Here is a 27628-nt window from a genome sequence, read left to right as displayed (position 1 = left end):
ATTGGTGAAAAGTGGGGAACAAAAATAGTTTCTTAATTGCTGAATGAAACAACCTTTCACAGTTAGAAGTAAAAATCCATGGGTAAGCAGTTAAAAGTTATGCATAAGAGTAACACTTGCAAGAATAAGAGAACACGAGGAGAGGAGCTGGGTGCTGCAGTCTCTCCTGTGTGAGTCTCTCTGGCCAGCCTCAGCCTTACCTCTGCCAACAGTACTATCCTTTTGCCATCAGGCCATATCACATGGTCAACTTGGGACCTCACTCGCTCCCAGGTCAGTTCTGGTGTCCGCAGACTTGCCTGGAACACACATATCAAGAACATCATTAGCATGGCATGTCCCAAATCAGGGGCAGAAAGGTGTCGAAGGGAGCCATTTCAAATAGCAAGTCGAAAGGAGCAACCAACATGCCAGATGGAGAATACCTGTCCTGAGTTGGTTAGGACTGTTCCATTTCAGGGGATTTAATCTTAGGCCCAGCCAGGGAGGGATCACTCGGGATGTCATTCCACAACATATACTGTCCGCCCACTCTCTGCTGAGCACAGTAAAAGGTGCTATGAGAAATACACAAGAAACCAAAGGCATGGTTTCTGCTTTCAAAAGGCTCACACTTTAGTTGGGGACACAAAACAATACATATGTGAGAGAAAAATACTTACAAAGCAACATGCAACCAGTGCAAACTAATGTAGTGCAAACTGAGTATGTAAGTGCTAAAGAGACACAGAAAACAGGATCAGAGCTAAGTGAGATTAGCTGGCGAAGGCTGCATGTCCTAAACACAGCATGCTGGGCCCCAAGGTTCAGCCCGCAGGTCCCAATGTCCCACGTGCCACCTTTTCAATAATGGTGGTTTACTCTAAAGTTACTGAAGCTTTGTGACCTAAGTGCAAACGTGAGGTAGCCTTGAAAGGAATGCTTAATGACAGAATAAAGCTCCCAATGGCTCACCCTCCTTCCATTTCTGTATATTGTACATTCAGAGGACAAGAGAAAAAAAATGTTAAGTTTATTAACAGCAACAATCAAGTAACAGTCACAGGGTGTAGACAACTATTTCCTTTCCTTCTTCCAATAAGCTATGCCTGTCATATTCCAAAACCGACCACTGGCTACTTGATTAAAATTTAAAGAAATCAAATACTTTTAGTATATAATAGCATTACATACCATAGTCTAGGCATCATAGTAAAGGATATGAATATAGATAAAGATCGTGGATTCCTCTATTAGAGGAAAGGAACAGGATTTTCTTTTCCTTTTTGTACCCCCAAGTTCTATCTAAACATACAATGGGGTATTCAATTACTGTTTAGAAATTCATATTCCCTGAGAAAGTAATGAGTATAAAGACAGGCATATAATTATACATCAATGTATTCAGAACTGTGTTCATATTCTGGATCTTTTCTATGTTATATAGATAAGAAACAAAATTTCTTTTTCTTTTGTATTTGGTTATAGGAGTTTGAACCCACAGCCTCATACTGCCTGCTAGACAGACAGAACCCTGCCTCTAGTGTTTTCTTGTACTGGTTATTTATTTTTTTTATTTTTATTTTTTTGGTCGGTCGTGGGGCCTGAATGCTGGGCCTAGGTGCTGACCTTGAACTCTTCAGCTCAAGGCTAGCACTGTACCATTTGAGCCACAGTGCGACTTCTGGCTTTTTCTGCTTATGTGTTGTTGAGGAATCGAACCCAGGGCCTCATGCATGCAAGGCAAGCATTCTACCACTGAGCCACTTTGCCAGCCCTGTACTTAAAGATAGGTTCTCAGTTGTATTTGGGCATGTACCTAGACCTTGATCTACCTATTTCAGGCTTCCTATTGTGGGTAGGATTACAGGCATAAGCCACTGATGCTCAGCTAACACTTTTATATAGTGGTTCAGTCTTTCAAGAGAGCTATTTGGCAGTACATAGTAAATTTTCTTAATGGGCTGGGTGCTGGTGGCTCACATCTGTAATCCTATCTACTCAGGAGGGCTGAGATCTGATAATCATGGCTCAAAGCCAGCCCAGGCAGGAAAGTCCATGAGACTTCCATTTCCAATTAACTAACAAGAAGCCAGAAGTGGAAATGTGGTTCAACTGGTGGAGTATTAGCCTTGAGAAAAAAGAGATCAGGAACAGTACCAAGGTCCAAAGTTCAAGCTCCAGAACTGGTACCGTACCCCCTCCCCCAATTTTTTTTAAAGGAACTTAGTCTTTGACCAATTAATTTTACTTCTAGAACTCCTATAGAAATGCTCCTTAAAGTTCAGAAATGTAAGTGCTAATAATGTTCACTCTAGCACTATTTATAATAACAAAAGTATAATTTGATAAGGAAATGGTATATAAATCAGAATAGCTCAATATCATGGATTATTATGCAACTTTTTTTTAAACAGGTACTGAAACTTGAACTCAGGTCTTATGCTTTTGCTTATCTTTTTTGCTCAAGCCTGTTGCTCTACCATTTAAGCCATACTTTTATGCCTGACTTTTTTGGTGATTAATTGGTCTCATGGACACTTTCCTGCCCAGGCTGGCTTCAAATCTTAATCCTTAGATATCAACTTCCTGAGTAGCTTGAATTATAAGCATGAGCCACTGGCTCCAGACTTGCTATGCAACTTTTAACAAAATAAGTAGACTCTTGGGATGCAGAATGTACAACACTGACCTAGCATATACAAGATTCTGGATTTGATCTCCACCATCACTAAAGAAGAGGGGGAATAACCCCCTTATAAATAAACACAGTGAATAGAATTAAAAAGGGATTTAAGCAAATGGACTATTTGGGGAAGATAAAGATACAGGTAAATCCTTTAGCCTTTGGCAATAGGACACAGAGGGAAATAGTCACTCCCTGGCAACACTGCAGTTTTTTTTAGCTGGGTTTACCAACTGCTTCAGGTCTTTAAATGTTTCATACCCTTATCTTCCAGAGCACAAGCAATCTTGGTGACTGGGAGCAAAGAGCTGACAAAATGATGATCAATCTCCTGTCTTAGGAAGTAATCCTTGAGAAGAAAGATATAGTGGAATCAAGAAACATAAGAAAAGATCAATGATGAGTACAGAGAGTTTACCTGTGCTCTTGAATGGTAGGTAAGAAATCTTGAAGGTCAGTGAGAAAAGGGAGTTGAAAGAAAAACCTGGTTAATTTATCTCTGTCTAGGGAGTTGCAATGATTACCTGATTATGAGAAAGAAATACGTCCTATCCGATGTCTGGCAACTGGGGGATGGTGGTATAGCTCAGTGGCAGGGCATATGCTTAGCATGTATGAGGCCCTGGGTTTAACCCCCTAGCACCAGTACTATTATGCCAAAATAGAATGCTGTGGAATTATAACCATTAAGCATTCTACCAGGTAAAGGTTTTCCTAGGCAGACTATAGTCCCAGACCAGGTGTGTAAGTCGGCCAGTTATTATGCTTGCAAAATTGATTTTATATGAGTATGAACAGGACACAGTTTTTTTTTTTTTTCAGGTAGCATATCTGCGGTTTCATAGAACCAATAGCCAAAATCATTCTCTGGCTAGAGACTTTTAAAGTACAATGGCTTACTAAAATGAACTGAGATACTCATAATCCCACAAGTCTTCTATGCAGGAAAGAAAGCATGTAACAAGAGATAAAAGGCAGTGAAACTCATGTTCCCTGGGTATTCACAGTGCTAATATTTCTCAGAAAAAAAAAATGCAGCTTTCTAAATGGCCAACTCTTTTCATGAACTATTTCTCCTAAAAATTAGCAGGTAGTATCATGGACTAGCTAAAATGATAAATCCTTACACAAACTAATTTTTTTTCATTATCAGCATTTATTTCAATGTGCGCCATGACAGTTTTCCCTCTCAGGAATTTTTTTTTGTTGAATTTTATTGAAATCCCTAAATTTTTTGATTATTGAAAATGTCTAGATAAATACTGAATCATTTTCCCACACAGTATCACTAAGCTAATATATACTGAATTTCCTCTCTTTTCCTATACCATGAATCCAGTTCATTTAAGCAAATCACTTTGGTCACGTTGTATTACTTCTTATAACCTCCTCTGCTGATCCATCTAAGACCAGGCACTTTCTTTGTCCTGGGTAATACTGACAGCTTCTTGATGTATCTATTCCTGTTTAAGCTCCAGAGCTGTTTTCTTTATACACAATCAGACTAATTTTTTCTGCCAGCCCTGGGGGGGCTTGAGCTCCTGGGCCTAGGCACTGCCCCCCCCCCCCCGAGCTTCTTTGTGCTTACGGGTGGCACTCTACCACTTGAGCCACACAGTGCCATTTCTGGCTTTTTCTAAGTAGTTTACTGGAGATAAGAGACACACAGACTTTCCTGCCTGGGCTGGCTACGAACTACAATCCTCAGATCTCAGCCTCCTGAGTAGCTAGAATTAAGTTGTGAGACACCAGTACCCAGCTGTAATTTTTTTTTTTTTACAAACTTTAAGTCATATATATTTTGTCAGTCGTTTGTTCATAAACATCAAATGACTTTAGTCCTACTAAGACCAAAATTTTCAAGTCCCTATCATAGCCTGCAAAGCTCCACATAGCTTACCACCTCCTTCAGTGGTCTCTCATCTCATCTCCTTAGCCATTCTGTTCCTGCCACTATGGCTTCTTTTCTGTTTTTCAAACACCTCAAGCAGGTTTCTATCCTAGACTCACAATTCTCTGGGTTTTTAAAATTTTATTTATTTTTATTTTTATTTTTGTATCTAATGCTGGGAATCAAATCCAGGGCCTTATATTTGCTGTTACCACTGAGCTACACCAAGTTCATCACTCTTTCTGAAGAGAATGCTCACATGACTTGCTCTTTTGTCTCGTTCAGTTGTTTCTTCAAAAGCTATGTCCTCAAAGATATCTTCCTTGACCACTCTAACTAAAATAGTATCCTCGACATTCTCACCTTGCTTTTATTCTTCAATATGATACACTGACAATATTTATTATCTGTTTCCCACACTAGAATACAAACTTTGTGGGAGGCAGAATGTTGTTCACTGCTATTTCTTCAGCCAATTAGTATTTAGCAGGAACAGATCAACTATTCAGTATGTATTTGCAAAATGGTGAAAGAAAATTCCGGTTCAATGATCAGTTTGCTATTTCCGTAAGTTTCAGTTGACTTTAACACTGTGACACTATCACCAAAGACTGAAAATTTAACTTTTCAAAAGCCCTCTAAGTATCTCCCTTTAATTTAATTTAATTTAGCAATATACCCTCTGCCATGAAGAATTCAGAGAGAAGTGAGAGATAGCCCTTGGCTCATGTCCCAGCAAATAGGGGCATCTACCTAGAAATACCTGAAAAACTAGGTCTAATCTCAACATATCAGCCAGTGTGATTCTTTTAGAATAAATCATCTTATTAAAACTAACAGTTGGGCATAGGGGTATACACCTATTATCCCAGCACTTTGGAGGCTGAGATAGGATATATCTAAGTTCAAGGCCAGCCTCAGCAAGACCCTGTTGGAAAACCAACCAACCAGCCAAACAACCAAATTGAAATCAGAGTGTTACAACCCTTACAACAGCACTCTGTTTCTCTCAGAATATTATGAGGAGTTCTTTGGGCAGGCTGAGAGGTATTACAAGACCCGGCCTATTATCTCTCTGGCCTCATCTTTCATTCTTATCCATCCTAAGCTCTACACTGGCCTATTTTTTCCTTAAACAGAAAAAGCATTTTCTTGCTTCAGGGCATGTGTACCCTTCATTTCATGTGTACTGGCTGTTTCTCTGCTTAAAATGTCCCTCACCTAAAAATCTCCACTGCTAACTCCTCCAAGTTTGCTCAAACATTACTTTCCTAATGAGGCTCACAGCTTGATCCTTCTATTTAAAGTCATAACCCAGTGCCTGGTGCCCTTTATTGAACTCTGCTGTCAATATGTCAACTGATCCTTATCTGGCAATGCTGAAGCTCAATCAGAGCAGTCCTCAGTGAAGAGGAAATCATGCTATAGTTCAGCCAGTTACCCAGAGAGGAAGACAACTGTACCATAAAATCATCACAAAAACTTAAAGTCAGAGACCAAGTCATACTGAGAGATACTTGGTATGTCTGAAAAGATATAAATAACACTTGCCACTGGATTGATTTGTGATACCTACAGACCCAACTATGGTTTGGAAAATACATTTAGGGAGATCGAGTTCAATAAAAGAGAAATAGGAAAGAAGAAACCATAGTATTTGATAGACACATTCTTGGACAACTGTATTAGTTGTCCTAACTCACATATCTTTCTCCCTTGACTTTTTCCATGGACTAACCTATTTATCTCATCTTTATGTAAATTCAAATATTCTCATAATACTGACTGCTATTCTGACTCATGTTCATTATATCTTGTGGTTTTTAGTTTAGCTCTCAATTCTAAACATAAGGAGATCATAACTTGTAGTGTAAGTATCAATTATGAGTGAAAGAAAGCAATCATTTGATTTGTTTTGTTTTGTGGGAAGTGGGGGCTCAAACCTAGGGTCTGGTCTATGCTAAGCAAGCTGGTACTATGTTAAGACAATCTTTGAAATGATTTAAACTGAGATACACTAAAGTATACTATATGTGATCAACTGTGCTAGGACAGTCACGTTTAGGATAGCTGATGACCTTAATCAGTTTTTTGTTTTTGTTTTTTTCTTGCAAAGGAGAGAAAAAAACATTGAAAATGCCCCAATAATGACCAATAATGATCTTACCACGTCGATCTCCGTGTTAGAATGTCCCATATTACAAACAATGCAGCTATTCTTCATTCGGTCCAAGTGCTCCCTGGTTACCACATTCTTATTACCTTAAAAAAAGACAGCCACATGTAAAGGAATGACATTGGACCTCTACCTCATACAATATATATAAAATAAGCTCCAAATAGGTCATATACCTAGCTATAAGAAGAATTAAAACTATAGAGCTCTTAAAAGAACACTGGAGTAGATATTTGTGACCTTGAGTCAGGCCACCATTTACTTAGCTGTAAGTATGCTTAGATATGTTTAAGGTTAAGCTGGGTACCAGTGGCTCACACCTGTAATCCTAGCTACTCAAAGCTGAGATCCATGAGACTCTTATCTCCAATAAACCACTCAGAAAACTGGAAGTGGAGCAGTGGCTCAAGTGGTAGAGTGCCAGCCTTGAGCTGAAGAGCTGAAGGACAGCATTCAGGCCCAGAATTCAAGTCCCATGATCGACAAAAAATAATAAGTGTGTGTGTGTGTGTGTGTGTGTGTGTGTGTTGTGTGTGTGTGTGTGTGTGTGTGTGTGTATATATATATATATATATATATATATATATATATATATATATATATATATGCTTAAGGTAAGGCATAGCAACAAAAGAAATAGATACACTACACTATTTCGCCTTTTGTATCAGGCACCAGTAGCTCACGGCTATAATCCTAGCCACTCAGGATCACAGTTCAAAGCCAGCCCAGTCAGGAAAGTCCATGAAACTCTTATCTCTAATTAATAATAAAAAAAAGTAGATCTATGGTTCATGTTGTAGAGTGCTAACCTTGAGCAAAAAAGTTCAGGGACAGTGCCCAGGCCTTGAGTTCAAGTCTCAGGAGCACGCACACACACACAAAAAGAAAAAAAGATTACTGCGGAGAAAACTATCCTTGAATATGGGCAGAAACACCTTATATGCTAAAGGCCCAGACAGAGTAAAAGAGAAAAAGAGAAAGCTGACTCTTCAGGCTTGCCTCTCGTGATTCCTGGCTGCCAGGATGTGTGAGCCGCTTTGCTCTGCAAAGCTTTCTAACCATGATGGACTGAAATATCAAAACAAATCTTTCATTCCTTAAGTTACTTGTAAGATATTTTGTCACAGCAATGTAAAGTCTCACTATCACATTCCATGAAATCATTTGCAAATGCCATCCCATTTAATGACACAAGCATACCTGTACAGGTAATCACTATGTCCACTTGTCGAATAACCTCATTTAATTTCACCAGTCGAAATCCATCCATACTGTAGAAATAAAACACAATCATAAAGAAATATGTAGTACAATAAAGAGGCATGTGGAGAGTCTTTTGCTACGGAACATCAAAAGCTACTACCAACTTTCTCTAGTACAGAGTGACTGAGATAGCTCAGTTTTTTGTATTAGTGAAACCATTTCCTTAGTTTCATATGAGAGAAATGAAGGGTTCCTTCATATCATTGGAACGTGTTTCTTACTCATTCTAGGGAACTAAAGTTACCATATGATTTACCAAACAAGTTTCTAAAAAGTGCCATTTAGCCATTGGGTCTGCACTCCTAAAATCACTACTGTATCTCCTGAATGTCAGAGCAAAAAATCTTCCTTAAACTCTTAAATGACTTGACTTCTGTTACATTAAACATTGTTTTTCAAAATGTACATTTGAGCTTCATGATAACATTTTTCTCCTGATTTTTCTCAAACTGCCCTAGTGGTGCTAGGGGTCAAACCCAGGACCTTGTGCATGCCAGGCAAGTACACTACCACTGAGTGTATCCCTAGCCCTTTCCTACTTTACTCTGTAGGGTTCTTCCCTAGACTCTCGTCTAATCTTTCAGTACATTCACATTCTAACCTTGATTATAAATAATCACTCATAGAAAACAGATTGCACATCTGTAGACCCCCCCCAAATTTTAACTTAACATCAGTTAGTTGTTGTATAAGGGGGTTTTATTTCAACATGTCCATATATGTACCTTGATAAGACTCCAACATATTTGTGTGTGTGTGTGTGTGTGTGTGTGTGTGTGTGTGTGTGTGTGTGTGTGTGTGTGTGTGTGTGTGTGTGTGTGTGTGTGTGTGTGTGTGTGTGTGTGTGTGTGTGTGTGTGTGTGTGTGTGTGTGTGTGTGTGTGTGTGTGTGTGTGTGTTGGAGACAAAAGTCTTACAGACTTTCCTGCCTGGGCTGGCTTTGGACCACAATCTTCAGATCTGAGCATCCTTAGTAGCAAGGATTATAGCATGAGCCATAGGGCTTCAATTCTTTCTTTCTTTCTTTCTTTCTTTCTTTCTTTCTCTTTCTTTCTTTCTTTCTTTCTTTCTTTCTTTCTTTCTTTCTTTCTTTCTTTCTTTCTTTCTTTCTTTCTTTCTTTCTTTCTTTCTTTCTTTCTTTCTTTCTTCTTTTAAACTATTTTTGCCAGGTACTGGTGGCTCACACCTATAATCCTAGCTACTCAGGAGGCTGAGATCTGAGGATCCTACTTCAAAGCCAGCCCAGACAGGAAACTCCGTGAGACTCTTTATTTCCAATATATCACCAAAAAACCACAAGTGGTAGAGTGCTAGCCTTGAGCTGAAGAGCTCAGGGACAGCGCCCAGGCCCAGAATTCAAGCCCCACGACTGACAGAAAAAAAAAAAAATCTTTTAAGTAGTTATGCAAAGGAGTTGACATTTAACAAAATTCTACTTTCTTAATTCCTTAAAAATTGCTTCAATGGGTCCTTTCTCTATACAGCTGGCCTTGTATAAGTTGGGGTATTAATTGTTAGCTAAATTACTTCGGTAACTTTTGTCCCAATTTCATTTACCTCTAGGTTTATATCTTTCAAAATAATTTTTTGAAATGATTTCTCTAAATTCAATTGGGAACTATCAGTTCCATCCTTTGTGAGATTGCCTGTCTTTGGTGTAAGATCTAAATACTTATATTTGCAAATGATTCCTAATTCTAATATATTTTTTTGTTGGTCATGGGGCTTGAACTCTGGGCTTGGGTGCCGTTCCTGGGCTCTTCAGCTCAAGGCGAGCGCTCTACAGCTTTACCCACAGCTCCATTTCTAGTTTTCTAGTGGTTTATTGGAGGTAAGAGTCTCACAGACTTTCTTGCCTGGGCTGGTTTTGAACCATGATTCTCAGACCTCAGCCTCTTGAGTAGCCAGGATTACAGGCGTGAGCCACTGGTGCCTGGCCTCAAATATTATAGTCCCAAATCTATCCTATCTGCCAGTAACATTCAAATATTTGCAGCTTCTTTTTTTTTTTTTTTTGGGTCCGGTTGTGGGGCCTGAACTCTGGGCATGGGCACTGTCCCTCAGCTTTTCAGCTCAAGGCTACCACTCTACCACTTGAGCCACAGCGCCACTTCCGGCTCTTTTTTTTTTCTTTTTGCTTATGTGGTGCTGGGGAATTGAACCCAGGGCCTCATGCATGCAAGGCAAGAGCTCTACCACTGAGCCACCTTCCCAGCCCCATATTTGCAGCTTCTTAAATATGTGTGCTAGCCTCTTTGGAGATTCTGCACTTGTTCCTTGCACCTGGCACATACTTTTAAACTAAGGAAACATTTGTAGAAGTTTTAAGACAGCTTTACTAACACCTGTCTACCTCTGTTCTTTAAGACATTTCTTCTTTGTGTGCCTATAGAAGTATATGCCATTTAAAGACAATGGTTACTACATTATACAGTGGTTATTTATTTCTGTTCTCCTAAAAGCAAGGCCTTGTCTCAGTCATCTATTAAGCTTTTTTGTGCTAGTTTAAGGCTTGAAATCTGGGCCTTGTGCTTGTTTGGTTGGTGCTCTACTACTTGAGTCATGACTTACAGACATTTTTGCCTGGGCTGGCTTAAAACTGCAATCCTTCCGGATCTCAGCCTTGTGAGTAACTAAGACTAGAGTTGTGAGCCACCAGTTCGTAGCTTCAACAATTTAATCATATTCATTATTAGCACATAGAATAGTACATAGTCACACACATAAGTTCTCAATTTATGGGTTTGTAATAACCTCACCCATAGTGCAATCAGTATGATGTTCAGGTTTCTGTAATGAAACTTGAGGGTACTAGTAGGGTGTTGGTTCCCCTCATATGAAGCCTTGACTCAGGTAAAACCAGCAATTCTGTTCGGAAATCTGTGTGCTTATGGCTAGATGTATGAGGACTGGTAAGACAGGGAGAAAGTGTACACTTTCAGGTCATCTTTATTCTTTCCGGGAACCTTTGGAGGATTGCTTTGAAGACTGTGTACATAGGATACAGACACGTGGACTGCAGTAGTTTATAGCAACAGCGACATTTCCCATTCTGCTGAGAATGGAAAGATAATTTTAACAATAGCTACCACGTAATAAGAATCTATTTTGTGACAGAAGCTCTGAACTTTACATATTTATTACATAATATATAATAATACATAATAAAAGCATTATTATCTTACTTAACTCTCACAACCCTCTGAGGAATGATTATCTACATTTTAAAAATGAAACAGGAACTATTCTTTTTTAACTTTTATCTCTGGCATCATGTGAAACTTAAAAATCAAAAGAACAATACAAACGTATCACTATATATTCTTCACTCAAGACTTGGCAGATTTTAGCCAGTTATCAGTGTAATTGTGCATGCCTTTAATCCTAGAACTGGAGGGGCTATAGCAAGAAGAGTGCAAGTTCAAAGCTGGTCTGGGCTACCTAGTAAAACCTTGTCTCAAATATGCAAAACAAAAAAAGTTGGCAGATTTTACCCTTAATTTGAATTTGTCTTGATGCTTCCTCATGTTTAGATTCAAATCAGACATTTTTGGGAATAAGGCCACAACAAAAGGGTTCTTTTCCATGTAACATATCAGAAACTACAGGACTCCAGCCTAATTTTTCTTCTTCCTCCTCTTCCTACTTTCCCTTTCCCCTCCTCCCCTTTCTCCTCCTCCTTCTTCATGCTGAGGATTGGTATATGCTCTACCATTTAGCTATACCCCTAACACTCTTCCTTTTCTTCTTCTGATCTTTCTTTCTTTCCCTTTTCAAGATGGCAGATATTTCATTTAGATATTTGGAGACTCAAAACACCCCCAATTACTATTTGTATAGTAATTCCAAATTTTAGCTTCTCTGAGAGCAGATCTCTGTGGCATTTGAAAGACACAAGCTGAGAATTATGGCAGCCTCTTCAGGGTAGAGGCCTTCTCAACGCAGTGTGGCATAACCCATGCCAGTCTTTGGATGGTATGCAAGAGTGTGGTATCAGGGAGAAGGCAGGTCTTCCTGTAAGCTTACCAGGCTTGCAGAGCACAGATGGGGTCAATCTCAGTTACATATACAATGGAACCCATGGCCTTCAGAGCAGCACAGCACCCCTTCCCCACCTGACCACAGAGAGAGCATACAAGAAGGAAAATCAGTGAGGAAACTGTTCTTAAAACTCCTGGTGAAGTTTGGGCTGGGAAGGTGGCTCAGTGGTAGAGCACTTGCCTTGCATGCTTGAGGCCCTGGGTTCGATTCCTCAGCACCACATAAGCAAAAAGAAAAAAAAGAGCCGGAAGTGGCGCTATGGCTCAAGTGGTAGAGTGCTAGCCTTGAGCTGAAGAGCTGAGGGACAGCGCCCAGGCCCAGAGTTCAGGCCCCACGACCGGACCCAAAAAACAAACAAACAAACAAAAAAACAACAAAAAAACTCCTGGTGATTCTGGGTGCCGGTTGTTCTTAAAACTCCGGGTAATATCGTGTGCCGGGGGCTCATGCCTATAATCCTAGCTACTCCGAAGGCTAAGATCTGAGGACAGCAGTTCAAAGCCAGCCCCAGGCAGGAAAGTTTGTGAGACTCATCTCCAATTAACCACCAGAAAACCAGAAGTGGTGCTGAGGCTCAAGTGATAGAGTGCTAGCCTTGAGCTGAAGAGCTCAGGGACAGCACCCAGGCCCAGAGTTCAAGCCCCATGGCTGACAAAAAACAAAAACTCCTGGTAAAGAGTAACTTTTCTGTCCCTCAGAGAAACTTCACTGAGCAGATGCATGCTTAGGAAAAGACAAATAAATGTAGTTCATAAACAAATCCCTGGCCCCTCCTTAGCACATTCATATGTATAAGGACACCCACACTCACGATTTATAATCAAAACACAAGCTAAAAGAGCATCACAAATAGTGCTGCTAGAACAAGTCAGAAAATCAACAAGAATAAAATGTAAAGGAAAAAGGAGAGGTTGTACTTTCACCAGAGGGCTTCTAAAGTTATTTTTCCTCCATGAAAGTACATATACTCTTATGTATTTATAGAAAATTTTCAAATATGTAAACCAACTACGCTTAAACACCTAAAAAATGAAAAGTTAAACTTTACCTCTCCATAGCCACAGACCACCACTTGTTTTCCACCAAACATCATGTCTGTTGTCCTTTTAAGTCTACAGGGAATATAAACAAAACAAACAATTATGTTAGCAAAAAAACCAAAACACCATCTTGTTTTGCTGAAGTTAAATTGGGTCTCTCTGTTTATAGTTTTATTGTTTGTTTTGTGTTACTACTGTGGCTTGAACTCAGGGTCTCTAGCTGTTACTCAGCTTTTTTCACTCAAGATTGGCTCTCTACCACTGACCCTCTACCTTTACTTCTGGATTTTTTTTTTTCCTCTTGTTTTGGGGAGATATAGAGTCTCATAGATTAGGCTGGTTTCAAACTGAGATTCTCAGAACTCAGCCTCCTGAGTAGCTAGGATTATAGACACTATTTATGCTAACTAATATTTGTAAATCTTTCTACTAATTTATCTGGTTAATCCCTAAGCTACTGGGGACTTGGTTCTATGGGGAGGCAATGGAAACTTTAAGAGGAGGACCCCAGTGCAAGGTCTTCTAGACCTTGGAGCATGTGCATGAGGGCACTAGTAGGACCCAGACCCTTATTCTGACTCACTCTTCATATCTCAGACATGAAGTAAGCAGATTTACTACATCATGTTCCCCACTCTGATGTGCTACTTTACCATAGGCTAAAAAGCAATGGGGTCAACTGACTATAGACTAAAACCACTTAAACTGTAAGCCAAATACAGCCTTTCTTTTCATAAGTTAATATCTCAGATATCTGTTACAGTAACAGAAAGCTAACTAACACAGGGGGCCTTCTTTTTTTTTTTTTTTGCCAGTCATGGGGCCTAAACTCTGGGCCTGGGCACTGTCCCTCAGCTCTTCAGCTCAGGGCTACAGCTCTACCACTTGAGCCATAGCGCCACTTCCAGCTTTTTCTGCTTATGTGGTGCTGAGGAATCGAACCCAAGGCCTGGTGCATGCAAGGCATGCATTCTACCACTGAGCTACCTTCTCAATCCTACAGGGAGCCTTCTTAACAACAATGAAGGAATGACAACTATGGAAACAGTAATGAAAGAACTCAGTATTTGATACACACTGGTATATATTGTCAGACTTTTAATCATTACAGATCTGAAAAACTAAAATGTCCTTAGGAATTAACTCTACTCACCACAAGAATATGAGCCAGGCACCACTGGCTCCTGCCTATAGGCTGAGATCTAAGGATTAAGATTCAAAGCCAGCCCAGGCAGGAAAGATCTTGAGACTCTTATCTCTAATTAATCATCAAAAAGCTGGAGGCAGAGTAATGGTGCAAGTGGTAGAGTACCAGCCTTGAATGAAAAAGCTAAGGAACAGCACTCGGGCTCTGAGTTCAAGCCCCAGTACCAGCACCAAAAAAACAAAGCAAAACAAACCAATTATATGACATGAGACATAACTTGAAGCCATCTTTTTATTTTATTTTATTTTATTTTATTTGACTTTAGTTGATGACTAATAGGCCTGACAAGATCACAAAATAAAAATTCTATCAATAGTTATGAGCAAGTCTCATTTCTTAATGAAGTAGATTTTCTTATAATAGTGATAGCCACATAGCTCTGGGTTATAAAATACTGGGAGTGATGTGGTAATAGATCCAGGGGTGACTTATGAATCATTTCCAGAAATAACTAAAGCTAAAAAAAAAAAAAGAGACTTAACACTTCAAGTTCATCTCAAAGATAACAAACATTACCCATCAAGAATTGATTCTCTGCAGCAGTAGAGGTTGTCAAATTTCTGCTTGGTGACTGAGTCATTGACATTCATGGCTGGAACACATAGTTTTCCGGCTTTGGACAGTTGGTAAAGTCTAGAGACAAGGAAAGACACATACAACTATGAGACAATACTATCTATTGTTGGTTTATTATCAAAGCCCAGAATATGTTGATGGGGTGAGCATGAGAGCATGAGACATAACTGTTTTCACTCTATTAAGGTAGACGATGAGAATGTGTTTCTACAAGCTATATCCAGCCACAGTCATACACATTTACAGTCATAGTGTACTCAGAATTTTCTCCCTAAAAATTATTTCATGCTTTCAGTTCTTTAAGAGTGAGTAACAGCAAATAGAAATAATTTGATCAATTTTACTTAAGGAATGACTGCTCATTTGTGAACAGAACACTAAATCCTGGCTATGGGATTGTGTAAGTTCTGTGAAAGCATAGGATTTGGTCTGTTTTGTCTACTGTTAGATCCAGAGCGCCCACAGTAGCTTCTGGCTCACTATAGAAATTCAATGCATATTTGTTGAATAAACAATTTGTCCAAAAATGATAAGCAGTCATTGCTTACAAAAACTATAAAATCTAAGAACACCATTTGTTCCCCTAGTTGACACTCCCTCCATGTTTTAGCTCAGTTATTTGTGTTAGTAATTAAAAACAAGTGTTCAGGCTCAGATCCGGTCACCTATATGATGTATAGAATGTGATGCTATGTCAAGGCTGCATGAAGAAAGACAGGATACCCATGTCAAATCTTACCTATGAACACCAGTAACACTTTCCTCAACTATGCCCTTGATTTTCTTAAACATGTTGGGATACTTTTTATAAATCCAGTGAGTAAGATCTCCTCCATCATCCAAGATCTGAAACAGTAAGCATCAGTCATGTCATTCATTTTACTGAAGGTTAGGCTTCAGTGCCTTTGGGTCTTGTGTTCTACTTTCTAATTACCAACTTAGATACTTCAAATTTCCCATATGGTTTTGTGAACTGACTTAAAGGCAGAGCTAATACAATAATCTACCAAATCAGTCATTATACTTAAAGGAAAAGATAAGGGATAAGAGGTTTAATCCTCATTCTCACAACCAAATGACTCTTTCACATTATACTGTATCCAAATACTTGGTAAGAGCAATGAGGGTTTTCTTATGTACTGAAATCCAGTAGAAAGCCAGACCATTTATCTTTTTTAAATTTAAGTAAATATGTCAACTTTTAAATTTAGTGTATCCATGAAAAAAAAAGTTACTTAATGAACTGATTCAGAGTATTTTATTTATTTATTTATTTATTTACTGTTGGTTATGGGGCTTGAACTCGGCCTAGGCACTGTCCCTCAGCTCTTTAGCTCAAGGCTAGCATTTTACCACTTGAGCTACAGTGCACCTTTGGCTTTTTCTGTTTATGTGGTGCTGAGGAATAGAACCCAGGGCCTCATGCATGTGAGGCAAGCACTCTACCACTGAGTCACCTTCCCAGCCCCTGATTTTAAAGTTTAATTAATTACTTGAGACAAGATCTCACTATGTAGCCTAGGTGGCTTTGAACTTGGTCCTCCTGCCTCAGCTGCCTCTGAGTATTGCCATTATAAGAGCAGGCCACCACATCTGGCTTGAAGGAATATTTGAGTAACTGGTTATTTACAGACTTAAAGAAAAAAAAATTAGATTAAGATTAGACTACTAGTTCTTGAATGTACTTAGAAATCTTTAAAAAGCCTAAATTTAATAGAACCAATTTCTATTGGTTAAATTTGGAACTTGAAGTATATTTGGTCAAGGCTTAGTTTTAATAAAAGGAGAGAGAATTAGTCTCTTTCTCAGAACAATAGCTTTTAAGCTGTATTTGTTAATCTTTTATTTCTCCCAAAGTGCATGCACTCTCCCACTTGACATATGAGGCAGCACTGTAGGGTTTTGCTTAGCACAACCTCACACTCTGTATAAACCAAATTAAAAATAACCAGGGAACCGTGCAGCATGTAGGTGTGCAAGCATGCCTCATCACTATTTCAGGTTGGGATTAAAGATAAACACAATGCTGTGCCCACTGGAGCTTTGCTGAGCAGCGGAAAGTTTCTGAATTATAAATAAGCTAAAGAAAGTCCAGTGTAGAATGCCATCAGGCACTGGGCTATGGTATTTCAGCCCTTCATGAAGTTATTGCAAGACTTTGCAACTTGTTCCACCCATTCTTTTGGAAAGTCCCCACAGAACAAAGTTGCCCTCTGATGCTATGCATCCATTTCACAGTTTCTCCTTCTACAAGTACCAAATATGCCATCCAGGACATCATGGCACACAAAATCCCCAACCTTCAGATCATTATCTGGTCTCTTCTCTTCTTCTGCTTCCACTATTGATCTATTTTCTTTGACTCAGTCAAATCTTATTTGAAAGCGAAGCCCAAGGTTAAGACTCTCATTAGAACTCTTATTGTTGTTCTACACTTTGGTCAGAACCCACACCAAAGTATTCTGTGAGTTTCTTCCTTCCTTTTTGCATGTACATGGATCTATGTGCTTTTTTCTTGTCGTTGTTGATCTTCAACCATAAAATAGATCAGAAACAAAACACAAAAAAATTAAGTGTGTTAAGTCTCATTTTACTTTTCCCTATTAACAAAGGTATCTAGCCATGTGTGGTGGCACATGCCTGTAATACTAGCTACTGGGGAGGTGATAGAGGAATTCTGAATACCAGGCCAGACCAAGCAATGTTAGCAAGACTATCTCAAGTGGTCCAGTGCTTCAATGAGGCCCTGGATTCAATTCCTGACATAGGAGGAGGGAGTGGTGGTATCTGAATAGGAAGGTAGTTGCTATCCATATATTTAGCTAATGAATTAACTCCATAATTTCCCCAAGGTGATTCTATTACAGAAAATTTTGGTTATCAGACAATCTTCCTGAGGTTGGAAAGGAAGAAATCCAAAAAAGCATGGAATCTGTTTAGAGTGTATGAACTGTTTTTGTTCTTGTCCGATTATCTTCATTAACCTTGTCAGCAATCTGTGCTGAATCCACAGTTTGTAAAAGCCCTCTGGCACAATTCTATATCTTCCCCATGTTCCTGACTATAAAATTAGTGTTTTATTCCCAGGAGAACCTCCCTGGTATATCTTCTTATTGTCTGTCAGTCAGACATCATCCTGTCACTGACTCATCTTGGAGTCACTGTCACTCCCCTCCCCTTGGATCTGAAGGCTTTAACCTAGCTTTCTCAAACCAGCACATGGCACCCTGTGACCTAGACCACAGGCTACAGAAGAGGCTTCCTCTTTAATGTTTACTAGCTGAGGCCTACACTATCACCTTTATCAGCAGTCATTTTTCTTCCAGTTGATTCCCTTATTTCTCCTCTTACTAATGTGCAGAAAAACTTGTCAATCAGGACTGCCTCATACTTTGTGTAGCCTTTTGCTCCTTGAATCTGATGTCATATTAAGCCTACAAAAATGATTATTTTGTTATTGTTTTCAAGACTGAGGATTTATGCATGCTAAGTAAGTGTTCTACCACTGAGTTATACTCCAGCTCTAGATGTGATTTTCTGAAAAGTGAAATAAGGGTCAAGTATGGTGATATGTCTATAATCCCAGTTACTTGGGAGAAGTAGGATTGCAGTTTGAGTCTAGTTGAACAAAAAGTTAGAGAGACTCTATCTCAACAACAAGTTGAATGGGGCTGGGAAGGTAGCTCAGTGGTAGAGTGCTTGCCTTGCATGCATGAAGCGCTGGGTTCGATTCCTCAGCACCACATAAGCAGAAAAAGTTGGAAGTGGTGCTATAGCTCAAGAGGTAGAATGCGAGCCTTGAGCTGAGGGACAGCGCCCAGGCCCAGAGTTTAGGCCCCATGACGGACAGAAAAAAAACAAAAAACAAAAGAACAACCCCAAGTTGGATATGATAATATATGCCTATGGGTACCAAGGTAATAGAAGGCGGACCCAGGCAGCACAAGTTCTCAATGGGGACATGGCTCAAGTGGTAGAGCTCTTTCCTAGCAAATATGAAGTCTTGAGTTCAATCTCTAGTACTGCCAAAATAAACAGAAATAAAATAAAGTAAAAAATGAAGCAAGCATAACAAACACAAAACTGCCTCATTCAAACCATGATCCTTAGATCACAGCCTGCTGAGGAGCTAGGATTTACAGGCATGCGTACCAGCACCCTGCTTTTTAAAAAATTTGTTTAAATTGTTGTTATAAAGGTGATATACAAAGGGGTTACATACGTATGTTACCATTACATACGTCAGATAAAGAGTATATTTCTTTTTGGACAATGTCACCCCAGGTTCTTTTTGTTTTTGGTTGGTCATGGGGCTTGAACTCTAGGTCTGGGTGCTGTCCTTGAGCTCTTCAGCTCAAGACTAGCGCTCTACTATTTGAGCCACACGCCACTTCTGGTTTTCTGGTGGTTAATTGGAGATCAGAGTCTCATGGACCTTCGGGCCCAGGCTGGCTTTGAACTACAATCCTCAGATCTCAGCTTCCTGAGTAGCTAGGATTGCAGGCATAAGCCACCAGCACCTGGCTCCAGGTTTATATTTTAAAGGTAGGAAATCAAAGAAGAAAGGAAATTTGAACTTGGAAGCTTTTCAGATTTTCTGTTAACTTAGTAAATGTATTCTAGAGAGAAAGCTAAGTCTCTTTGTAATAAAGGGCTTCCTTTGGTGTTTTTGGTGTTTGTTATGGAGGGGATTATGTGTAGTGACAAGAGATGAAAAAGCATTAATCTTGCTCCTTTTAATCAGTCATATGTGAATCTTGAGCAACATTATAAGATTACTAGTGAAATGAATACTTCCAACAACAAAACTAACAATTAAGGCATTTTCCTTTTTTTCTTTTCCATTTTTTTTTGGAGACAAGGTCTTTTTATGTAACCAAAGGTGGAGTAGAACTCAGTATAACCCAGGTTGGTACTAAACTCATAATCTTTTTTTTTTTTTTTGGTTAGTCATGGGGGCTGAACTCTGGGCCTGGGCACTGTCCCTTAGCTCTTCAGCTCAAGGATAGCACCATACCACTTGAGTGACAGCGTCACTTCTGGCTTTTTTCTGCTTATGTGGTGCTAAGGAATTGAACCCAGGGTCTCATGCCTGGAAAGCAAGCACTCTACCACTGGACCAACTTCCCAGCCCTCTAAACTCAAAATCTTTTTGTCTTAGCCTCCTTAGTGTTCAGATTGTCATATGCTAGCATATTTTGCTAGTTAAGGCACTTCTGAAGATATAAGAGATTCAGTATTCTTTGTGGCTTTTTGTTTTGTTTTGTTGGCTGTGGGGCTTGAACTCAGGGCTTAGGCGCTGTCCCTGAGCCTCTTCGTATTCAAGGCTAGAACTCTACTATTTGAGCCATAGCACCACTTCCAGTTTTTGAGTGGTTAATTAGAAATAACAGTCTTACATGGACTTTTCTGCCTGGGCTGGCTTTAAACCATGATCCTATGATCTCAGCCTCTTGAGTAACTAGGATTATAGGTGTAAGCCACCAGTACCCAGCGGTTCAGTATTCTTGAAGTTGAGTTCTATTTGAAACCCAAGATTAACAGAATTGGAACCATTTTTCTTTTATGTTATTGGGTTATCCTCTCCTTGGCTACAGTTTCATTCTACCATCACCCCTGCCTCTGACAGAATGGTGTTGACAGAAATCTGACCTACCATGTTTGGCTGCCAGCCTTCAACATTCACACATCTGTCAATGCACCACCAAAAGTCATCTTCAGACTCTCCTTTCCAGGCAAAGACAGGAAATCCTATAATAAAAGGAATAAGGAAAAAATTATTAAAGGTTATAAAAATAGCTGACTCCCACATTTTGGCAAGGTGCTGGTTTCCCCATCCTAAATCCTTTCTTTCTCCTATATTCCTTGAGTTGACTTTCTTCTCTAATTAGCATTGCTTGCTGCCCTTTTATTTATTCCTTTGTCTTTAGCGGTCATTCTCCTCTTGTTTGCTCAAAGAGAACAAACATAACAGATAAGAGTATAATGGTGGCTAAAAGTATGACTAAAAGAACAGAACAGAAATAACTAGTTGATACAGACTGGTCTTCTCATCGTTTCCCAATCTATTCTGATTTTACTTGTTTCTATACTTTAGTTACCCCAACTTCCTTGCCAGGAAAACTTGCATACTCTGTTAATAAATCTGCTTCATGTCATATCCTAATGAAATGTCATGCTTCCTTATGAAGCCTGCTTAGCTAGCTAGAAGTGAGCTCTACAGGAATCTGAACTAAGTCTATTATTTGTGTTCTACTGAATATGGTTTTATGCTATGTTGTGACATTTATAGTATATATTATGATTATATTATCATTTATCATATGTATTATTGAATTATCATTACTTCTGTAAGTATATAGTTTTATCTACCACAATATAATATTCTGAGGACAAAGATATCATCTCATTTGTTCCTTTAGCTCTTAGAGTAAGTCAGAAGCATCTGTTGAAGGAAAAAAGAACAAATGAATGTGTAATGTTCAATTCTTTGTGTTATACTTTTAATATTGTACTTTCCCATCAATAAATATACATCAATAAATATTATAAATAAATGGATATAAATGAAATAAAAATGAAATGCAAAGAGTGATAGCAAAAGAAGAGATGTGCATTATTGGGTTTTCCAGTATTCCCAGGAGCTCTGGGACAAATGTTTTGTACCAGTGTATCACACTGCCTGAGAGTAAAGGCAAAAGGCTGGTAGAGTCCAAATTTCTCTTTCTTTTTCTCTCCCCCTCACCCTCCCCTCTCTCTCTCTTGATTGGTCTGTGGGGCTTGAACTCAGGGCCTGGGCACTGTCCTTGAGTTCTTTTTTTTTTTTTTTCTTTTCTTTTGTGGGTCCTGGAGCTTGAATTCAGGGCCTGGGCACTGTTCCTAAGTTTCTGTTGCTCAAGGCTAGCATTCTACCACTTTATCCACAGCACCACTTCTGGCTTTTTCTGTGTATGTGGTACTGAGGAATCGAACCCAGGGCTTCACAAGGTAAGCACTCTACCACTGAGCCACCTTCCCAGCCCTGACCTTGAGTTCTTATGCTCAAGGCTAGTGTTCTACGAAGTTGAGTCACAGCTTCACTACTGGTTTTAGTGTAGAGATAACAGTCTCACAGGGGCTTTTCTGTTCCCTCTGGCTTCCAACCACAATCCTCAGATCTCAGCCTCCTAAGTAGCTAGGAGTATAGGCGCAACTCTCCTGTGCTCAGATTCTCTATTTTTTTTTAATCCTTCAAGTACCAGTGTATGTTGTGATAAAATATTAATCTGTCAGATCAAGTTCTCCTTATGGCTGACACAGAAACATTAAACATTAAGTCAGGGTAAAACATTTGCTTGAAATCCAGCAGGCCACAATACTGGGGTTAAAGCAACTATATTTAAAAAAAAATATTTTCTCCAACCTATATTATCTTGGATAATAAGTAGGGTTTGTTGGTGCTCTATTAGTGAATCAAAGCGAAGCACCAATAACAGAGTATTAGACATAGGTAGATGTCTGTAAAGTACAAAACAATTTAAATCATGTTTGACAAGAGAAGCCCAGAAAAGGAACAAACTATCAAGAATAGGGATCTGTTTCTTCAAAGGCAGTTTACTGTCAACTTTCCTTAAAGATTTTTATAGAAACAATTAAACTTCTTGGAGGCTTACTTTAGCCATAGACATAGAGAACAATCGAAAGATCTTACCACTTTCTGCTAGAGCAGCAGCCACTTCATTGAGAGTAGAATAGATGTTACAGGCAGCCCATCGGCACTGTGCCCCCAGAGCACCCAGAGTTTCCATAAGCACCTATTAAAGAGAAGGTAAGAAATGAACAAGTCTTCGTGAAACAACTAGTTAAGACCAAGTGTATATATTTGACCAATGATTTTCAAATTGTGTTCCACAGAACCTCTTCCATGTTCAGAGTAGTTGGCAGGGCTGGGGGAAGGCTGAGCTCCATGCTTTAACCTATTTAATCTATTGGGTCTCCCCAAAAATTTGAATGAAACCAATAATTTCACACCTAACATATTTTTAGTATAAAACATAATCTTATAGTTCTGCTTCTGCTTAAGATACAGAAAGCAGGAAAAACTTCCACCCTAACAACAAGAAAAAGTTGGATAATCTATAAGGTCATACTTTAGCCCATCAAAGAACTCAGATCATAAAGCAACTGAACTCCAAAAAGTAATATATAAGGATATATTGCCTTTGGTGAGCTGCTATATGAGGGTAAGAAAAAGCAGCTAAAACTTTAATTAGAGGTTAAGTGTAGAAATGTGTGTCTTTAGGAATCTCTAACAGTCTCATTGTAGGCAAGCTCTTTTCCAGGGGCTCCCATTTAGTGCTCACAAAAAAGATTAGGAGCAGGGGGATGTGGTTGGCTATGTTGAGATACAGGCACAACACACACACACACACACACACACACACACACACTTGAAGAAGAATGTAACAGAATTTCTGTGGTACTACCAAAAAAAACTTACTACAGAGGGGAACACCTTTTACAGAGGAAAACCTGGCAGAAACCACCTTAATCAAGGGACTGAAATATCATCAGCCAAGAGAAAAATTTAAATGATTGTATTCAATGAAAAAAATACCGTGACACATCTGTGATATTCTTACTATAGGTGCATTTCTTGATCTAATAACAAGGAAATACCAGAAAAATCCAAATTCAGGATATTGCACATAATAATTCATCCGTTACACTGTGTTGATATTCATATGTTGAATTAAAACCCCTCTGTAAAACTAGTTAAAGATAATTTTTTTTATAAAAACAGCTGTAATCTCCAAGAGTGTCAAGATCATGAAAATCTAAGACTAAAGATGCATGACAATTAAATTCAATATGTAACCAAGAACTGGATTGTTTTGTTATAAAAAAAAATTCAGTTGGAACAATTAGTAAAACTTGAATGGGATTTGAAGATAAAATGGTAAAAATGCGTCAATGTTAAGTTTCCTAATATTAATAATCTGACTGATTGTATCAGAATGTTCTTGTTTGTGAAAAATATACACACAATGGATACTGGTGCCTTCCATCTGTAATCCTAGCTACTTAGGAGGCTGAGATCAGAGGATCATAGTTTGATGCTAGCCTGGGCAGAAAAGTCCTGAACCTCTTTATTTCCTTAATAAACCAAAAGCTGGAAGTTGGGGTTTGTCACAGTGGTACAGCAGCAGCTGTAAGTAAAAAAGCCAAGTGAGTCTATAAGGCCCTGAGTTCAAACACCAGTACTGGCATGCAAATAAAAAATATTATTTAAAGTAGTTTATCTACTGAGTTGATCCTGGGACCCAAACTATAAGAACATGAGTCAAGAATGCTGGCTGGCTGTTAAGGCTCAAACAAGATTGAAGGCAGGAAAGGAGGAGGTAACAATGCTCGATAGGAAATATACTCATTACCTTACTCATGTAACTGTAACCCCTCTGTACACTGTTTTTACAATAGAAAAAGTATTAACAAAAAAAGATTGAAGGCAGGAAGAGGATGATAGACCTTAGGGGTCCTTAGAGGTTGAACTTCACTTTAAATTGCCATCATTTTGAAGGAAGAACTATGCAAACAGAGGAACTATATAAATAGACACACATTTACTAGAAATATGGACAGGAACCTATGATATACTGGAACATGAGCTTATAGGAGAATACCTTTCCACATTATTTTGTGGTAATGTTTGAATATGTAATTAGAAAAATAAAATAAATTAAAAACAAAAGAAAGCAAAAAGAAAAGCATTTATAAGTAATGCATTAAAATTGATAAACTAATAGTAATTATTTCATTCAGAAAAAATAGAGAGGGAACTCTAAATAGTGATAATGTTGACTCAGCATGGAGGTAAAAAACAAACTAGATATAACTTAGCAACATGATATAGTAGAGAAGCACTTACTATTTTAAGCCACCACACTGAAGCCTCATATCCCCTGACCAAGGAGGCCCAGAAAAGGTTTCAAGAGTATTTCTGACTTAATACATTATTCTGTAGCTTCAAGAAAAATAGCTTTACAATTTATGATATTAATTTGGGCAGTCAAGGTACTTTTTTCATCAGAGAACATATAACCTGGAAGCGTCAGAGTGAAGACAGAAGTTGTCTATTCTTAAGGAATCTCTACTGTCCTTCATCAGGAATATGACCACTTAAGCATGCTGTTCAGGAGACAATCTTTGGGAAGCTGACTGAGTTGACTTGGATCTTACAAATCCTGTAAAAGATTTTAGACAGCCAGGCACCAGTGGCTCATACCTGTAATCCTAGCTATTCAGGAAACAGATCTGAGAATCATGGTTCAAAGCCAGCCCGGGCACCATAGACTCATGGCTGTAATCCTAGCTACTCAAGAAGCTTTGATCTTGCAGGGTGCTGGTGGTTCACATCTGTAATCCTAGCTACTCTGGAGGCTAAGACCTAAGGATCATGGTTCAAAGCTAGCCCGGGCAGGAAAGTCTATGAGACTTATCACCAACTAAACACCCCCAAACTGGAACGGAGCTGTAGCTCAAAGTGGCAGAGCACTAGTCTTGACAATAAGAGCTCAGGACCTGAGTTCAAGCCCCTCAATTGACTCCCCCCCCCCTTTCCAAAAAAAAAAAAAAAAAAAAAAAAGAAGAAGCTGAGATTGGAGGATCATGGTTCAAAGTCAGCCTGGGAGCCAGTGGCTGTAATCTTGGTTACTCAGGAAGCTGAGATCTAAGGATCACAGTTAAATGCCAGCCCAGCTAGGAAAGACTATGAGACTCTTAACATTAATAAATCACCAAAAAGCTGGAAGGGAGCTGTGGTTCAAATGGTATTATGCTTGCCTTGAGCAAAAAAGCTCAGGGAAAGTACCCAGGCCCTGAGTTCAAGTCCCAGGACTGGCACAAAGTAAATAAATAAAAGATTTTAGACTATTTCCTAGTATACCCATCCCTGTAGTTGTCTCAGTATGATTGAAAACTTTATTTCATCTTTGATGATGTCTTAAAAGAAGGAATCTGGAACACTGTGGGGACATTTGGGTTGTCATGATTGTGAGAGGAGTGCTACTAGAATTTAGTGGGCAGGGCCAGGGACATTCTGGGCATTCTGGACATTTTTTTATTAATAAGTTTTTTATTGTAAAAATACTGTACAGGGGTTACAATTACATGAGAAAGTTTTTTTCTTTTTTCTTTTTTGTCAGTTGTGGGCTTGAACACTGGGCCTGGTGCTGTCCCTCAGCTCTTCAGCTCAAGGCTAGTGCTCTACCCACTCGAGCCACAGTGCCATTTCCGGTTTTCTGAGTGGTTTAGTGGAGATAAGAGTCTGCCTGGGCTGGCTTTGAACAGTGATCCTCAGATCTCAGCCTCCTGAGTAGCTAGAATTATAGGCGTGAGCCACCGTCTGCACTGGACATTCTTAAAGTGAAGGACAGCAGATTACATTAAAAAACAAAAACAAAACCAAAACAAAACAAAAAACCAACTGAGTCAATTAAGCATAATTTTCAAATGTCCTAATGAAAGTTCACATGGGTGAAAGTGTATTTTACTGATTGACTGATTGGTGGTACAGTTACAGGTACAGGTGCAGGTGGTATCCCTTCAAGGCTTCACGTTTGCTTGACAATATAGTTCTATCATCTGAGCCAAACATGCCCAATACTTTTTGCTTTCAGTTTATTTTTCAGAAAAAGTCTCCAAATGTATGTAGCCTGAGGCTGGAGGCTGACCTCCACATTCTACCATCCTAAGTAGCTTGCATAAAAACTGTGAACTACCACAACCAACTTGTTTTTGAGATAATGTCTTTGTAATTTTTTGCTGAACCAAGCTCCTCCTATCTCCACCTACCAAGTAAATGCACTGCCACACCTGGCTGAAAAATCTACTCGTAATTATCTGAGCTTAGAACCTAATTCTGTCTTATACACTAACAAAAAGTATTTTTGCATAGTTTTAATACAAACTAGCAGGAATTCAATAATTGTGTAAATCATGAGAAAATTCATACTTTGATTTGTGGTAATTGTTCAGGAAATTACAAAGAATTGTACACTATTCAGAAAAGCATATAATTTGGTTACACTACCCTGATACTTTGAAACTAGTAACACATTTCCATCTGCCTGCATTTGTAGCAATCTTATTTAAATAAGAGTACAAGTAGTAGTACAGTATCTGATTGTATCTGATGAACATCTGAAATACATTTTATTATAAATTTCTTTTATTTCTCCTTCATATTTCATTTAAGATTTTATATGGAATTTTTGGTTTACCTTAAGAGTTTGTGGTAAAGAAAAGGAAAATATTAACTCATGATATCCATTATAGTATTTTATTTGTCCTGGTGACTTTGCAGTATCCAGTACTTATAATAATATCCAGAACTTATAATAAGTTCTGTGGCCTAAAAATATTTATAAAGGAATAATTTATGCATCATGCACAAATTGGTTTACATATTTTTTTTTTTACCAGTCCTGGGGCTTGAACTCAGTGCCTGGACACTATGCCTGAGCTTCTTTTGCTCAAGGCTAGCACTATACCACTTGAGCCACAGCACTACTTCTGCTTTTTCTGTTTATGCATGGTAGGCAAGCACTCTATCACTAAGCCACATTCCCAGCCCCTGGTTTACAGCTGGGTTTTTGTTGTTGTTGTTGGTTGTGGGGCCTGATCTCTGGGCCTGGATGCTGTCCCTCAGCTCTTCAGCTCAAGGTTAGCGCTCTACGACTTGAGCTACAGTGCCACTTCCAGTTTTTTCTGCGTATGTGGTGCTGAAG

General features: G+C 38.9%; 1 protein-coding gene across 7 annotated transcripts in view; it reads right to left on the bottom strand.

Annotated features, from left to right (window-relative positions):
• Ahcyl2 (adenosylhomocysteinase like 2) overlaps positions 1 to 27628 on the bottom strand; it is a 158329-nt gene that overhangs the window by 9102 nt on the left and 121599 nt on the right. For all 7 annotated transcript variants that reach the window (XM_069996729.1, XM_069996730.1, XM_069996735.1 and 4 more), the window contains exons 5-13: positions 22552 to 22654; positions 20518 to 20612; positions 15601 to 15707; positions 14802 to 14918; positions 13087 to 13150; positions 12024 to 12112; positions 7936 to 8006; positions 6724 to 6818; positions 201 to 299 (exon numbers count right to left, since the gene is read on the bottom strand). In XM_069996729.1, coding sequence (XP_069852830.1) covers positions 201 to 299; positions 6724 to 6818; positions 7936 to 8006; positions 12024 to 12112; positions 13087 to 13150; positions 14802 to 14918; positions 15601 to 15707; positions 20518 to 20612; positions 22552 to 22654 — 840 coding nt within the window. The remainder of the gene's footprint in view (positions 1 to 200; positions 300 to 6723; positions 6819 to 7935; positions 8007 to 12023; positions 12113 to 13086; positions 13151 to 14801; positions 14919 to 15600; positions 15708 to 20517; positions 20613 to 22551; positions 22655 to 27628) is intronic.

This window comes from Dipodomys merriami, unplaced genomic scaffold (genome assembly GCF_024711535.1).
Source record: "Dipodomys merriami isolate MVZ:Mamm:240054 unplaced genomic scaffold, mDipMer1.0.p SCAF_5, whole genome shotgun sequence".
Taxonomy (NCBI): Eukaryota; Metazoa; Chordata; class Mammalia; order Rodentia; family Heteromyidae; genus Dipodomys; species Dipodomys merriami.
This window is presented reverse-complemented; position numbering and strand designations above follow the sequence as displayed.